Source organism: Natrix helvetica (genome assembly GCF_964273705.1).
Source record: "Natrix helvetica genome assembly, chromosome: 4".
In the NCBI taxonomy this organism is placed as follows: domain Eukaryota; kingdom Metazoa; phylum Chordata; class Lepidosauria; order Squamata; family Natricidae; genus Natrix; species Natrix helvetica.
This window is the reverse complement of record NC_138550.1, coordinates 91,828,662-91,846,118: the sequence shown is the minus strand read 5'-3', so window position 1 is coordinate 91,846,118 and position 17,457 is coordinate 91,828,662. Positions and strand designations below refer to the sequence as shown.

Sequence of the window (17,457 nt, the reverse complement as noted above, 5' to 3'; positions counted from 1 at the left end):
AGAAAACCAGCAGCTGAATTGTTTCCCTTCTAAAATTCAGTATATCCCCAAGTACATTAGAACAGATGCTTCTTTCTTTTCTTCTTAACTGCCTTACTGGGAGCTGGCAAACTGACGGGTATGGAGGCTGTGAGGCAAATAGGCTGAGGCAGCAGATAATTTTTTTCAAGGCACACATAATATAGGAAATGCTTTGCGATGGATCTTTTCCTTCATCACAGCCTGTTTATTTTTTCCTGTGTACCATTTGGATGCATCCAGAGATGGGTTTCACATAAGTTTACCACCGGTTCGCCGTGCACCAAAAATGTGAGCGGACGCTCGCTTTGCGAGGGTGCGTGCCTTCCGCACATGCGCTTTGCTTATGCGCGCAGCTTGCACATATGCTTAGAAAAAGTGGCTAAATAGGACAGCGTAGTGCACCTGCAGATCGCCACCACCGGTTCGCCTGAACCAGTCCGAACCGGCTGATGCATCCACTTCTAATTTCCACATCGGATGCATCCACTCCTAATTTCAAGGGTTTCCACCAGCCCTTCCTGGTTCTGCATATTTGTATGCCAGATTGTGGTAGCAATAAACCCACAATTTATCCTTTGTCCTAAGATGTGTTAGAGTGGGGGTGTCCTATGCTGCCAGTAGACCAAGGTATATTTTTTTGATTTCACTGATAATTCCATTGTGTGATTCCAAAGGAAGGATGAAGGATGTTTCCTCATCAAGACTCAGGTTTTCCATAAATTCAATGGGACATTGATTCCTTAGCAAAATACCATTCTCTTTTTCTTTCTCTAAAGGAAGCCCTGCAAAAAATCAGACAGAAGAATACCATGCGGCGGGAAGTAACTGTTGAGCTCAGCAGCCAAGGATTCTGGAAGACGGGAATTCGTTCTGATGTCTGTCAGGTGAGTTGAAGTTCCTTTTGTCTTCCTAGGGGATGGTGAAAGTCAGTTTTAACTAAGGCTCTTTCAAACCTGTGGAATACAAATAAGGAGCAGCATGGCTCCCAATCTCTCAAAATTCAACAAATCTACTATTCCTTTCAGAATAGTCCTAAAGAATATCTATATGGCTGCTCATGAACCATTGAGTTGTGACCAATTTGTTGTCACATAATCAATCAATCAGACTTCAGAAAAGTACAGATATAATGGCACATATACTTCTGGTATTTCTGGACCAGTCCACAGCAGGCAGTGGAAAGGAAAAATGTATATGAAAGCAGAACTTCACAAGTGGAATTTTCAACCCGAAGGATTCTCCATCTTGCTTAATTGTCTTTTTATTTTTATTATTCTTGGTTGCTTTGAAACTGAGATGTACAAAGTGGAATTGGTATCAGTGATATCCCTCCCCCGATGTTTTTCTTTTCATATGTAGCTTTTGTTTTGGAGGAGTAAATGTTCTAATGCAAAATCCATGTCAAACAGCATCTTTCTTTCTTTTAGCACTTACATTGTTTATGGCCTTGAAATCATTTGCCGCTTATCCACTGAAATGTTCTTGTTCTTTTTATTGTGAAGGACAGCAGTGTACCAATGGCAATGGATCTGCTCTATTGCAGAATCCATGGTTTTTGAGAGAAAACTAGATAAAATATACCCATATGGTATATTCATAAATTGTCAAAGTAGACAGCGTATCTTTACATGTACCATATTTTCCCGAAAATAAGATAGAGTCTTATTTTCTTTTGAACCCCCCCCCCCCTCAAAAAAAATAAGTGCTTGGCCTTATTTTGAGGGAGGTCTTATTATTTTTGAGGTGCAGGAGGTGGCGAGCGTGGTCACCTCATGGCTGCTGCTAGGTTGCATATCGCTGAGCCTGCCGCTCTTTTTGTGGCGGCCATTAGCTTGACAGAAGGGGTGTGGTAGCTAGGGTTGCGGCAGCAGCCGTTAGGTGTGGGTGAATGAGGCATATTCTCCCCTCCCTTTCCCCCCTCCGGCCTCGCCTCCTCACCTCGTGTTGTTTGCGTGGCAAGCAACCAGAGGAAATGGCGGGGACCAGCTGTGCATGTGTTTACATATTTTCAGGGAGGGCTTATTTTGGGGGAAAGGCTTATTTTAGCGCATGCATTCAAAAGCCCGATTGGGCTTCTTATCCGAGGAGGTCTTATTTTGGGGAAAATAGTGTGTGTGTGTGTGTGTGTGTGTGTGTGTGTGTGTGTGTATGCATCTATTGTATGTGTACCTATTGTGTATATGTATCATTGATATATATGCTGCTTCCTGCCAAATTAAAAAGCGATTGGATGCAATAAAATGTGTAGTGAGACTGTGAGCATGAACACATTACAGAGTAGCTGAAAGTTATTGGTGTAGTATTTTTCTTTCTTGCCCAGTGGAATAGATTGGTTCAGGATTAGAGTTTCAATTTAATAAATTTGAAATGTCCTTGTGTTCAACATGCTGCTAACAAAATACTTGGGGCACAGTCCCTGGGCATGATGGCTGCAGAGTTTTCACAGAAAGGTTTTCAGTAAATAACATGCTGCCTTGCATTTTCACTGGCCCATGGACAGATAGCACAACAAGGCAAGCGAAGAACTTTGGGGTTTAGACATATAAGCCGCATCGCAAAAGCTCTTCTCTTCCCACCTTGCTAGTTTTCGGTCTTGGGAACCTCCATTGAGAGGCACTGAAGAGATCCTCTCTGCTCTACAATGGATTGCTCCTTGTAAATGAGTAATCCCTGGTGTTATCCAAACTCCAACTTGGCCTGGGTTCTAGATTGCAAGTTGAACGATGAAGGTCTTGACCATCTTCTGTTTAACATCTTCTGAAAACTGCTATCGGGTTCCCCCCCCTTCTTTTCTCCTCAAAGCTAAACATTCTCAGTTCCTTTTATCTCCTCTTGTAAGACTTTCCATGCTTCCTAATCAATGCAGTGTTGTATTTTTATGTTCCAGTTTGTCTGAATACTTCTAAAAGCAAAGTGCCAAGAATTTGAAACAGTACTCAATAGGGGGGGGGGGGTCTCATTAATGCAGACTACTGCTTCCCTTGATTTAGAAACCCTCTGTCTGTTAATTATCCAAAATATTATTTGCTGTGATTTGATTGTGTATATATGTATAAAAACATTTAGTTTAACAGTCAGTGATGTTCTGTTTTCCCCCTTTCTAAACCTGTGTGCCTATCAGTTCTGGTTTCCATAATCTGAGCCCTTAGATCAGGGGTGTCAAACTCACATTGTCATAGTGTCATCACATGTCGTATCACAACTTTTTTCCTCTTTGCTAAATTGGGTATAGGTGTGGCCAACGCGTGACACATCCGACCCACAAGCCGCGAGTTGGACACCTCTGCCTTAGATCAATATGCAGAAGCTCTAGAGTTCCATTCAAGTATCTTTTACCCCAATTAAATCATGGATATATTGTATGATTTAGATACATTCTATACTTCATCATTTTTATCTTCTGTAAATGGGGGGGGGGTTGTTATGTGAATTAGAAATAACATTTTATTGGACAGCTCTGAGAATTAATTGTTACATTTTGAATTTAATTTAAGCAGATAAGAAGGTAAGCAATGAACTCCTACATCTTAGATTGATCTGTACCCACTAATTTACTAGAGAATGTAAAATCTTAGTTCTCCCTGCTTTATCACACACATATCCCTTATGCAGCATGGCTATAATGTACTGCTCTCTTTCAAATCCTTTGTAAAAATTATGGAAGTGCTTATAACAGCTGCAATGTATATTATGAATGTAAAGTAGTGGCTAAAAGCAGTTTTTAAGGATCTTGCATTCAAGGATTTTCTAGCATGAATTGTGATGATTCTTTCTCTAGCATGCCATGATGCTTCCTGTCCTAACACACCACATCCGTTACCATCAGTGTCTGATGCATTTGGACAGACTAATAGGCTACATTTTTAAAGACCGGTGCTTATTGCAGGTGAGCTCATGTTGACAACTATATACTTCAATGGGACTACTGTAAGTTGGGATAAAATGAAGGGAACAGGAAAGAAATGTATTGGTATGTTCCTATTGGCATTTAAATCCATTTGCCCAAATAAGCGTGCCCTCCAAACGTTTAACCTTCAGTTCCAGGATTCCCCCATCCTTCTTCAGAATCCAATTCATTCAGGGAGATTGCTGTAGATAATAGAGCCTAGTTTCTAAGAGTTTATCCTGGAGAAAGGAACTAAGTGAGGTAGTTGGAGACAGAGTCAGAACACAATGGATCGGGATGTTTGGAATTGTTAGAGTGGTATATAGCGGAAGTCAGGGGGCTGGGTTTGTGTGGGAGGTGGGGGAGGGTTAGGGTGGAGGGTGGGGCAATATATATGTATGAATAAATTAGAAGATGGGACTAATGAAACATTGTTAGGCTAGGAGAAATTTATATTAAGAGTTATAGATGTGAAATTAGCTTAGAAAATGATCAATGTGTTATTATTCATTTAAGAGAAATTTATATAGTGTTTGTTGGGAGGAGAGGGGTTATGAGTAATCTATTTTAAGATGGGGGGAGGGGAGGGGGTAAAGTGTTTGGTATAATATTTGAATGTGAATTTTTGCGGGGGGGTTGGGTGGGTATAGCATTTGTATGAGATTTATATTGTGTGGAGGGGGGGGTGAAAAGGGGGAAAATTTGTTTGTACAAAACTCTTTTAATAAAAAAAAAAAGAACACAATGTATCTAACTGGGCTCTGAGCCATTAAACAATGGCTAATTAGATAGAAAAAAATGGAGTAGGAATGTAGAATAAAGGACAGCAACATGATACGGTAAAGTTTAAAATTGTAAATATTTTTTTATATTAGAAACAATAAAAGTCTGTGGGATTGCAAAGGATTTCAGCAATATTATCAAAAGAAGTCAACATTTCATGTAACCTGTCATTCCCCGATAAGATTGCAAGATCTTGCTTATTTTATTGGCTTTGGAGATGATCATTTTCTGAAAATGTTGCTGACCTTGGGAATAAGCAATAAGTAGAAACAAACACGGATGAGGAAGTGAAACATGGAAAACAAGATTTGGACACGGATAGAAACAGAAGTTTCAGAGGAAACTTCAAAAGGAGTCAGAGATAGTTTTCCATATATAATTTCACATCTACAGTATATTTGGTAATGAATATATAGGCAGTCCATTAATTCTGGCCTGGGTTATTACTCAGGATGTGATTACAGTCCTCCTGACAGACTCGGTTTGAAATTTAAGACATCTTCTTGAACTTGACATAAACTGCAGCTGGCAGTCATGACCCTCTTTAACTGATGTTCTTCGTTATGACCCGACCTAGATCAGGATATTCTGCTACTCATGCCTAATAGCTGGACTAGTGCAAGGCACACTATTTGGAGAGAACTCAGATGCTGCAACTTGTTCAGAATGTGACAGCTGCACTCTTAGGGGACAGCCTTGCCATTTAGAATAACACTTACTGTAAGGCCACAGGATTGGCTGCTAGTAGGTTTCAGGGGCAAATTCTAAGTGGTGGTTATCCCCTAAAAGCTGTGTATGATATATCATCTGACTGCACCTTGCGGAACGTGACTCTGTTAAGCAACTCTGAGTAAACCTGCTGAAGGTATCCCCACCAAGCAGGAAAGATGAGGGTTAGATGACAGGTCTTCTCTGAAGAAAAGCCTCCATGCTTTGGAACATATTGCACTTTCCCCAGAAATACGTCTGGTCCTCTCCTTCCATTTTCCAAGGCAATTAAAATAAACGTTTCCATTGTGCTTTCGATCAGTATTGATAATGGATCTGCAAAGAGTTTGTTATCTTAATGATCACCTCGTTATTTTATTCTGTTTAATTCTACTTTGTGGTTCATCGTCTACGGACCTAATTGATCACAGTGGTTTACAAATATTGCAAAGTGAACAAAGAAGTACATAAATATCCTGGTGATGATGAAACACAATGTAACATAAAATATAAGACACTCTTAGGCTGAATACCTAAACGTAAGCTCAGGTATCTGAAAGTAAACTTACTGGGCACAGTGGGGTTTTCTTCTGAATTGTCATGCATAGCATTTCACAGATACTATCATACTTGACCCTTTCCAAAAACCAAAAACCAGAATTAGATTCAACAGTTAGATTTTCACAGCAGAATTATATTGTATTATAATTATACATTTAATGTTATAGTATATTTGTCTGTAATATTATCATATTAAATAATGAGGATTTGTTAGATAGGAAGAGAGACACGTGCTATATATCACTAGCTTTCTTTTGTCAGGAGTAGGGAGGGGCGGATAAGAATTTCTTTCACCTAGCTAGATAAAACACTTCCAACATTTGGGAAATCATGAATGACTCACTCCTGACACTGAACCTAGTTAAATTTCTCTGGGGTTTGACTGAGCATTTGAAGTTGAATGAACGTTGTTCGTTGTGTTTCCCTTTGATTTTGGGATTCTGCTTTTTAGCTTGCCATGACTCACCCAAGCCATCACTTGAACTTTGGAATGAATCCAGACCATGCCAGAAATTCCTTGTCAAATTGTGGGATTCGGCAACCCAAATATGGGGATAGGAAAGTTCACCATATGCATATGAGAAAGAAAGGTCAGTTTGATTGTCTTTCCTGTTGCCATTTCCTCCTTTGATGTGAGCATTGAAGTTGCTTCCAAGAGTTCTTCATTTCAGCCTTTTTTTTAAAAAGCAGGTTGTAAAAGCAGAACATTTATTGTTTCTTCATAAATATCCTCCTTTACTGTAATCCTCAGATTACAGTATTACCGTGATACTCAACTGCTTTGAAACTTATTGAATTTGGTACTCAACGCATTTTGACATGAAAATTTTGTCCTGGTACTCATCAGTTGTTTCGTACTCAACACACAAGCTAGCTAGAACTTGTCAATATTGGCAGCTTTGTGACTCACTACATTATTCCTTATAGGAAAAATTAGTTCGATACTCATCATTTTTGGTACTAATTGTACCTCCCAGAACCAATTAACAATGAGTAGTGAGATACCACTGTATATTGAATATATGAATACATTTTTAAATGTGATTTTGTATTTTACAGGTATAAACACTTTGATCAATATTATGTCACGTCTTGGTCAAGATGATCCAACTCCTTCCAGGTATGTGTATAAATATTTCCCCCCCACTGGGCTTCTTATGCATTACAAGTGTGTGGCAATGATATTCACATTATGTAATGCCTGCATTAACTTTTTGATGTGAACAAGACTTCAGAATTTCAGTTGAATTAATAGAAACATGATGCATTTACAATGAGAGAGCACGTGGTGTAAAATGCTGGAGAACATACAAGTTCACAAATGCAGAAGGACAGCTGGTTCCGTACAAACTAGGATTTGCAAGTCAGGAGTCAGATTCAAGTAAAATCTACTAAGAGCTAGTTTGTGGTTTATTTCTTGACTGCTGGTTGGCTTTATTATTGTTAGTTGATCCTAAAAGGGAGAAACTACTCTGCTTCCCTGAAAATAAAACTTCCCTAGATAATAAGCCCAAACAGGCTTTTGAGTTCATGCGCTTAAATAAGCCCTCCCCCCAAAATAAGCCCTCCCTGAAAATACTGCAACACAGCAGCAGCCATGAGGTGACCACGCTCGCCGCCTCCTGCACCTCAAAAATAATAAGACCTCCCCGAAAATAAGACCAAGAGTTTATTTTGGGGGTCAAAAGAAAATAAGACCCTGTCTTATTTTCCAGGAAACACGATATCCACCACTTCAATATTTTCATTGTCAATTCTAATATTTTTTTACTGTTTCAAATATTCAAAGTACATCAAACTTTCTGGCTAATGGCCCTAGTCCTGAAGCCCAACCACCATTTAATAAGTAATCCTATGTTCTCCACTGCTAAGAAATTCTGGTCTGAGAGGTCTAACCAGGCAGGGCTATAGGCTATTGACATTTACAGCCGGTGAGAATAAGGGGAAAGAATGAACTCTATTTGGAAGTATGCAGTCCTGAAGGTGCCAAGCCACATATGGCTTTATCAGTCAAAATTATCCCTTTGAATTGCAACTAGAAATCTGTTGGTAACCAATATGGGGCAGAACCGCATAGGTGTAACGTGAACATAGTACTCCCACCATTTTGGCCTTCTGGAAGGATATCAAACCCTGGCTTTCCTTTTGGCCAAGTGCCCCAAAGGGAGCGTTCACTTGTGGAAGTGGCTGATAGGGTAAGAAGATGTCATCCCCATCGTAACCATCTCTTGGTTCTGGTTTCAGTATAGTTTTAAAATCATAATCCATGCAGTTTTAATGTTTAAATAATTTTTTACTTCTAGTATTTTATAACTTGCAAGTGTATAGGGGAGGTGGGCGGGCATAATAAATGAATGAATGAATAAAATAAAATAGTGATTAGCACCAGTCAAAATACATAGAACACTGCTTTTAGCCAATTGTGTTTTTAAGATGGACTTCAAAGGAGTTCCACGTTGATGGTCAAACTGTGAGGTGACAATGTCATCAGTCAGCGTAGCCGGGTGGTCCTGCTGTAGAATGATGCTCCTGGAGCTTCTTTTCTTAAGACTTATGTGGAGAAATGGGGGCTCGAGTATATTCCAGTGCTGATAGATTCCATGGGAAATTTCTATTTCAGGCAGTGACAATTTCAAAGTTATATGGAGTTTGCTTTTTATTCTAAATAATTAAGATAGCAAAGTACATTGCAATTTCACACGGTGTTATTTCCTTATTGCCTATTGCTTCCAATATTCCGGCAAAGATATTTTTCTCCAGATCGGTTTTTATTTTCTTTAAATGTCATTAGTTTTCTTCATATGCTCAAACTTCATAAATTAGAATAGATTTCTCATAAAGTATTATAGCCCCAATACTTCTGCAGACCAATATCCATAGAGCATAGGAACGTTTTCCAGAACTGTTTGCAATTCAGAATTTAATGGGAACCCTGCCTTTCAGTTTGTTTGGAGAGCTCAATTTTATAGATTGTGTATCATTCTTAGGCTATATCTGACAACACTATGTAATTACAGCAGTGTCATATATACCACTGTGGAATGATTTTGATGGTGTTTATTCTCCTTTTTCTTCGCCAAAAATTACAGTATATTTAAATCAAGTCTTTACTCCCTCCCTTCATTCTTAATTCAATTCAATCTGTACTTAATTATTTTTAATTTTTCTGTGTGGGGGGGCGGGGGAAGAGAGAGAGAAAGAGATCTGGTATGTGCAGTATATAAGTGAAATGTATACTATAAATAGGTGTGCCATCCAAATCTTAATGTAGGGCCCTGGCTATGCTTAAACTGTGATATTTAAGGCTGAATTCTTACATATGGTCTGCAAATTTTTGTAGTCAAGAAAAAAAAATTCCCCATTATTTAAGGGAAGTGAAAGTAGATTTTAAACTTTCTCTCTCCCCCATAAAATGGAGAGATTTTCCAAGTGCCGCTTTTCCAAGGGGGGTGGAATTTCCCCCCTCCAATCTGAAATCCTCCAGAGGTTGAAACAAAGTCCCCCCAAAAAACTGCAGAACAGTCAAAAGAGTAAAGATAGTAAAAGACCTGGGGAGACCCCTCACCTCACCGCGCTTCAGCTGTTTCGTTCAAATTAATTGTTTCCTTCCAGGCTGTGTTCGGCGAAGCGCGCGGTGGCATTCCGCGCGCTCCCTACGTTCTCCGGCTCCTGGGGCAAGGCTGGAGACCCCCCCGTGGCCGCCGCCGTTCCAGGGGGTCCCAGCAAGCCGCCCCTACGGCAGGGCGCCCCTCCAAGGCACCCTGTGCTCTCCCTAGACTTCAGGGGAGCCCACCGAAGCAGCGAAAAGGCGGACGCACGCGTCCGTCACCTTCGGCTGCCGGAAGTCGTCTCTGGTCTGCAAATTATTGATACTGTTGTTGCTAATCATGGGGCAGGATAAGGACCTGTGCAATCTTTTGAAATCCTACCTTAGATTTTTTTTTTTGAAATCCAATTCTTAGTTGCATTGAAAACTACCATACATTGAGTCCAAATAGCAATCCATTTAGACTTGTTGACAATATCTGGCAGTGGATTTGGGGCAGTGCTTTGCATGAAAAACTCTGTTCTGTGGTCCTTCATTTATACTTTTCTTTTTCTTGAATGCCAGCAGGAACTATCATCATCTTTCTTCCATAACAATGATGTTAGAAGATCTAGATTGAATGTTTGATTTATTTTTCACATGCCTTTCCCAAGCTTCATGTGCTATTTTTCATGTGTTTATCTTGGATCTGCACATTTCAGCTGGTTTTGCTAGTTAATTGTGGGTGCCAGAAGCTACTCACCAGCTGCCACCCAAGGAATCTTACAGTGAAGTAGCAGAAAGCTGGATTTATACTATATGTGTTTATTGCACTCTCTACCCTCAAGCCATGATGCCACTTTTGGAATCTGATGGAAGAAATACCGTATTTTTCGGAGTATAAGACGGACCTTTTTTCCTCAAAAAAGAGGCTGAAAATCTGGGTGCGTCTTATACACTGAATACAGCCAAAAAAGTTTGCCTCCTGAAGCCCCACCCCCTTCACCAAAATGGCCGTGCATAGCCTTATGGAGGCTTTCAGAGATCTCCTGTGGGCTGGGGATGTCACTGCGTTAATTGTTTGCTAGCTGAACTGAGATTTAATGCGCAGGTCATAGCCCTTATCAGCAATGATTTACTGTGCATGCTTCTTAACACGTTTCATATACATCACACATTCCAGAGACGTTTTTACTTTCTTTCTTCTGTTCGTCTGCCAAGAAGGTGGACGATAATTGCTCTTGCCAAAATGTAACAATTAGATAGATTTGTTTATTTTCTTATTTTCGTATTAAAAGTTTTGTTTTCATTAGAACATGTTCTCCGGTTTTTATTTTTCGCTTTTTCTGAAGATATGCTGTTTGGAAAGCCATTGATTCTAGACCTCGTTAGCTCAGGGTGAAATTTTCCCTGACAGGGTAGGGCAGAAATGAGTGAAAAATGGGCCAATTTTTGCCAGCCCCCAGCAGCACTCTACAAGCCCCAATAAGGCTATGCATGCAATTTTTTGACAAAAAAATGGCCAGTTTTTGTAAAAAACGGGCTGTTTTGTTTGCTCGTTTTTGACACACACACACACGGAGCACTCTGCAAGCCCCCCCCCCCCCGGCTATTCATTCCTTTAAAAAAAACAGACCCATTTTTGCGAAAAACGGGCCGTTTTGGGGAGGTTTGCAGAGTGCAAAAACTTTTTTTCCTCCCTTTCGGAAAGCTTTTTAGTTTGAGAGGTTGATGAGAATTACATTGGTCAAGTGCTGTGCCAGCAGAAACAAAGTTTTAGGTGCTACAGGTTGTCAGCGATTTCCTTCTCCAGCACATGGATAAATACACCTGGAAACATCTACCTACCTATCTACTCTCTGTCTACCTACCTACTGTATTTCTCTCTCTCTCTCTCTCTCTCTCTCTCTCTCTCTCTCTCTCTCTCCCTCCCTCTCCCTCTCCCTCTCCCTCTCCCTCTCTCTACCTATGTACCTACCTACCTACTCTCTCCCCCTACCTATCTACTGTATTTCTCTCTATTTTTCTCTCTATCCCTCTACCTACCAACCTACCTACTCTCTCTCTCCCTACCTATCTACTGTATTTCTCTCTCTATCTCTCTCTATTTCTCTCTCTATATATCCCTCTACCTACCTACCTATCTACACACACTCTTTCTCTCCCTACCTACCTACTGTATTTCTCTCTATATATATTTTTCTCTCTCTCTATCCCTCTGCCTGCCTACCTATCTACACACACACACTCTCTCTCTCCCTACCTACCTACTGTATTTCTCTCTCTCTCTCTCTCTCTCTCTCTCTCTCTCTCTCTCTCTCTCTCCCTTTATCTACCTACCTACCTAACTACTCCCTACCTACCTACCTACCTACTGTATTTCTCTGTCTTTCTCTCTCTTTCTATCCCTCTATCTACCTACATACTTTTTCAAAAAAAATGCCTCTTCAAAACCTGGGTGCGTCTTATACTCCGGTGTATCTTATACTCTGAAAAATACAAGTAATTCTAATTTGCAAGTGATAGCCTCGTTAGCTATTTAGCCACATCAGAAGTTTAAAAATATATTATTGCTATGAATTGACCATATTTTTTCCTGATTACCATAATTGAATTTCTGATCACCAGTGGCAATCATTTTTGGTGGGAGGGATGTCTCCCAGTCCTACTCTCAGTATTTTGCTTTCCTGCACAATAATCATTAGAGGCCGATTGATCTCTTTGACTGTAGGTCGGAGTATTACCTTCTTGTTCAAAAAGCAAGGACACTTCTAAGAACTGTGCATGCACCTATGTAGAAATGTAGGGAAAACTTCCTTCCTTACAGTCGTTGGGTCCATCTATTTCAATACTGCATTTTCTACATGGCCCAGCAACTATTTCCAAAGTTTCAGGCCATAGTTTTTTTCTAGAGAGAAATGCTAAGAATTGAATATGTAATGTTTTGCATGCGAGGCATGTAGTCCCCTCGTAAGATGTAATCCTGCTTGTACCTAGAGAATAAAAACGCCGAAGAAGACGAAGGGTCAGGCTCACTATTATAGCTGTTTCAAGAAACAATGTGCTCCCTGCGAGGTGTTTTTATTTTTTGTGTGCCTGGCAGAGTCTATAGATGGCCTAGGGGGAGGCATTTCTTTTAAATCATTGACAGGCATAACAGCACACGGAAAAGTCCCTCGCAGCAGGCTTTTGCACGTCATTATCCTCTCTTTTACTAATCAGTCAACACAAAATTATAATCTGCCTTATTACCTTTCAGGCCGCCTGTGGCTTTTGTATGGCGGAGGAGAAGCCCAGATATTCACTGTTGTGCATCAGGAATTCAGCATTCCGAAAGAAAAACTGCAGGAGGCTAACTTTCTCTGCTTATTGCCCAAAGAAGTGATGGGTAGCTGTTTTCCATCAGCAATGTCAATTAAGGGTTCAAGAATCACTCTTAATCGTCTTTGCATTCCTTTGCAGGATTAACCACAACGAACGCTTGGAATTTTTGGGAGATGCTGTGGTTGAGTTTTTAACTAGGTAAGTGTTTGCGTTCAGGTCCAACACTGAGTCTGCCATGCAATAACTCATCCCTTTCTCATCTCTTAACCCTATTTAGTCTCCGAAAACAGATAGGCAGCCCTCAAAAGATGCTGTACAGCAGCAAATTCTATCATACCTTTTATGTTGGTTGTGGGAGACTTGGAATATAAGTAACTAAATTAGAGGGGGAAATGTGATCCAAAACCTATAAAATACATCTCTGTCCAGTGATTATTTTTGTATGATTTCATCATTGCTGACAAGAAAACTTACCCACTTCCAAATCTGTACCTTTTTCAAAATTATGCGGTATTTCTGATGTGCCAAGCATTTAATTGTACATATGCCTTTTGGCATATTTTGAGTTGAGTTTAGGTATTTTGAGCATTGCTCATTTTCCCTTAGAGATAGGAAATGGAAACTGTTAGGCAGTTGAAGCACCAAGTGCATTTTCTCTCAACTTTTGTCTAATGAACCAAGTGCCTTCAAATCTAGTTGGGCCTACATTCTGAATTGACCTAGGTCTCTGTCTAAGTACTGTTGCAAATACTATGCTTGCCAGCTGTTGGAATTTTGTTAGGATGGTCCAGCAAATACTTGAATTAAAAAGTAGGCTTCCCTTACCTATCCTGACTGATCATAGAAATAGAAATGATCATAGAAATAATTGGATTCATTTTAAAATTTACCCCAAAGTTGATTTTATTTTATAAAGAGAGGGAAGATCTGATCCTAAAATACAAGCATGTTAGTACCATTTTCTAATGTCTTGGTAAGACCAACTTGGACCATCCAATTTTTGTTGCCACGATATAAGACTCTAGAAAGAGTGCAGAGGAGAGCAATATAGACAATTAGGGGAACTGGAGGGTAAAACATGTATAGAAGGTTGCGGGAATTGGTTCTGTCTAGTTTAATTAAAAGAAGGATTAGGGATGATATGGCAGCAGTGTTCCAATATCTAAAGGGCTGCCACAAAGAAGAGGGAGTCAACCTATTCTCCAAAGCAACTGAGGGTAGGATAAAAAGTAATGGATGAAAACTAATCAAGGAGAAAACCAACCTTAAACTAAGGAGAAATTTCCTGATAATTAGAACAATTAATGAGTGGAATGACTTGCCTTCAGATATTATGGGTGCTCCAACACTGGAGGTTTTAAGAAGAGATTGGACAACCATTTGTCTGAAATGGTAGAAGGTTTCCTGCCTGATCAGACTAGAAGACCTCCAAGGTCCCTTCCAACTCTGTTATTTTGTCATTTAGACATGATACTAAGCCCAACTTATAACTGAGCCAAGTCTTCCATCCCTGTTGCTGTTATTTCCTTAGTGACTGGAATAACACAGGTAAAATGAAGATCATTTATTATCTCCTAGTCTTTATGCATTTCTTATGTTTCTTTCTTAAAATATATCTCCTTTCCCTTCCAGTCTCCTTAAACTAGTAACCTACAATTGGAAATTAGTGTCTGTTTTGGAAGTGCCTAAAGCTGAAGAGCATTAGAAGACTCAAGAAGTCTACTTATTATCCCGATGGGATGCTTTCCAAGTATTGGGTTTTTGCCTTATCCCTTTTTATTGGCACATTTCTTCCATCCATTGGTTTCAGAGTAATTGCTGAGTTACATTTTTGGATGTTACTGTAGAGGAGAATAAGAGAAGACCATAGATATTTCTGAAGTTTAATACCATATTCAGACCCAAAAGTGTACTAGAGTGAAGTGAAAAGCTCATGTTTTTGTCCCATTAAATGTAATTTAGAATTCCTCATAACTGTTCTGAGCAGTGGCTAGTTTAGGGCCAAAATGCTTCTAGGTTTATAGCCAGGAAATAAAAGATATACATCTTACGAGATGCTTTCCAGATGGTGTCATCTTCTTGTCATAGAACTCCTTTATCTTTCTGCCTATAATTTCAAGCGTGGTGTGAGTTTCCAAGTAAATCTTGAAACATTTCTTCCCTTTCAAAGTCTGTTATTCATTAATCCTGACCTCATAAAGGCAAGCTTGGCATTCTGCCTTTTTAGGAGCAGGCAATCACATACATATATTCACAGTTTTTTTAAAAAAAAAATCACTAAGATCACTAAGTTCTTTCCAGTTAATGGATGATCACTCAATCATTTTGGCTTTGTATGTTTTTCAAAAGTACTGAAAAATGACCCACCCCCACAAAAAAAAATCCCCATAAAATTGACTTTTCATAGCTTAGTGAAAACAGCAGCCATTTTCTTGATAAGTGTTATTTGTGAGAGAAGGCAGTATAAAATAAAATAAAAACCTGAGGTAACAGCTTTCAAAACCAATTTCAGATCTCAGCTGTGTTAGGAAAAGTAGTTGTTTTATTTAAAGAGGGCTCTAAAAATATTGCAGCATTACAGATAAAGGAGAAAAAAAGAACCTGCCACTATCAATGCCTTCTAACAACTACTTTGAATGAGTAGTTTGGAAGTTTTGTCTTGTTTCTATTAAAAAGAGAGACATTTTTTTTAAAAAAAAAATCCTAAAAATAATATATTATGAATGACAGCTGATTTAGGTAATGCCATCACATATTGCCATGTACTATTTTGGATTATAGAGTACTTTTTTCATGTATTTTTTTGAGACTTGAAAATTGGCACGGTGAACATGTAATGTCTTTCTGTGAATCACATTCAGTAGGATGTGAACCACAACGTTTCTGAAATCAAAAGTCTAGCTATTTATTGAAGAGGAAGATCAGACAGGCAAACACGGAGAACATCTCTGGCCCAAGGGAATTTAATCTGCAAAAGATCTTCCCATCACACTGCAAACTCACAGTTAAATTCTTTTCATAAGTCCTTCTTTCCTCTCAGCAAGGGAATTTATCCTCTCACCAAAGTCCCACTGCTTCACGACAATGTTACTCTGATGCTACCAGTTCTGGGCTGCAAATATCAGTCATCATGGCACAAGAGCATAGAGATGCAGAAAACTATGAAGTGACTACAAGTTCATCAGGACTTCTTTTTTTGGTCTAAAGCTAAGACTGCTTACTTTGGACTTTCCACAGCTGACATAAATCCTCCAAACCTACTTTAAGAGCATGAAGCTTGAATCTGTGAAATTATTTGAGAAACAGGTCTTATCCTTCTCGGATATAGTCATTCTTTTGAGCAACCTTGCTTAGGTTCACACTATAGATTTATTAGGTTAAATATACTCCCAGATAAATCTCCATATAATGGGATTGAATTCAGGGCCATTTACTTTGAAGGAAGCGTGGCTAGGCCATGTCTCCAAAATTCTACATTTTCATCCGATCATTTCTATAAACACATGCAAAGAGGATGAATAAATGTTTTAAAGTCAGTTTTTTCCAGGAATTAATGTATGGGTGAGTTAGTGAAGCGCTTATAGAATCAATTTTATCTATTTCTTTTAACGTTTATTTCTCTCTATTCTTTTTTTAAAGAAGCTTTTAGTATCTTACAGAATTGTTCTAAAACTAAAAGTCCTGAATTTAACGCAAGAACTGAGAGCCACAATACATCATGGGCTTTCTTTCTTTCTTTCTTTCTTTCTTTCTTTCTTTCTTCCTTCCTTCCTTCCTTCCTTCCTTCCTTCCTTCCTTCCTTCCTTCCTTCCTTTCTTTCTTTCTTTCTTTCTTTCTTTCTATCTTCCTGCCTGCCTGCCTGTCTGCCTGCCTTCCCTCCTTTCCTCTGTCTCTCTCTCTTTCTTTCTTTCCTTCCTTCCTTTCCTTCCTCCCTCCCTCCCTCCCTCCCTCCCTCCCTCCCTCCCTCTCTCTCTCTCTCTCTCTCTCTCTCTCTCTCTCTCTCCGTCCCTAGATTCGTGTTTTATTGACAGCACGAAGTATGAAAAAGTAAACAAAGAAACCTTCTTATTTTACTGGAGTAAGTGATATGAAAGCTACTTCCCTGTGGCTTCTTCCACTCCTTTAGTAATTGGATGAAAACACCAAATGTGTGACCTGTTTTTCTACTCACTTCAGCAGGAAGAGAGAGGGAACAGGAATTAAATACCATTGATCATGGCATCCTTCTGGATTGGTTGCAAGGATTAGGATTGGGCAGCAGGGTGCTGTGCTGCTTTTTCAAGGCTGGTTCCAGTCAATGTTTATAGAGGAAGAGAAGTCAGCCAGTGGCCTTTGCTGTGGAGTACTATAGCTCGGTGTTCTCTCCTCTCTTTTTTTCTCAGTTACATGAAGTTGCCGGGTGAAGCTATTCATTGGTTCAGGGTGGAATATCGTGCATATGCATATAATATCCAAATATGTAGCTCTGCTCTGAACCATCCAAGTGATACAGTGGAGGTCCTGTCTCAATGTCTGGAAGCTGGGGCCTGGATGAGGAACAATAGGCCTCAGTTCAATCTTAATAAGATCAAATAGCTTTGTGCTTTAGCACTCTTGGCTCTTTGGAACTTCCATGTCTTGTTCTAGATGAGGTTGCTGTGCCTGAGTA

General features: G+C 39.5%; 1 protein-coding gene across 2 annotated transcripts in view; it reads left to right on the top strand.

The window, feature by feature from the left end:
* DROSHA (drosha ribonuclease III) overlaps positions 1-17,457 on the top strand; it is a 122,049-nt gene that overhangs the window by 45,159 nt on the left and 59,433 nt on the right. For both annotated transcript variants that reach the window (XM_081951537.1, XM_081951536.1), the window contains exons 16-20: positions 798-905; positions 3,800-3,907; positions 6,411-6,549; positions 7,019-7,079; positions 12,948-13,007. In XM_081951537.1, coding sequence (XP_081807663.1) covers positions 798-905; positions 3,800-3,907; positions 6,411-6,549; positions 7,019-7,079; positions 12,948-13,007 — 476 coding nt within the window. The remainder of the gene's footprint in view (positions 1-797; positions 906-3,799; positions 3,908-6,410; positions 6,550-7,018; positions 7,080-12,947; positions 13,008-17,457) is intronic.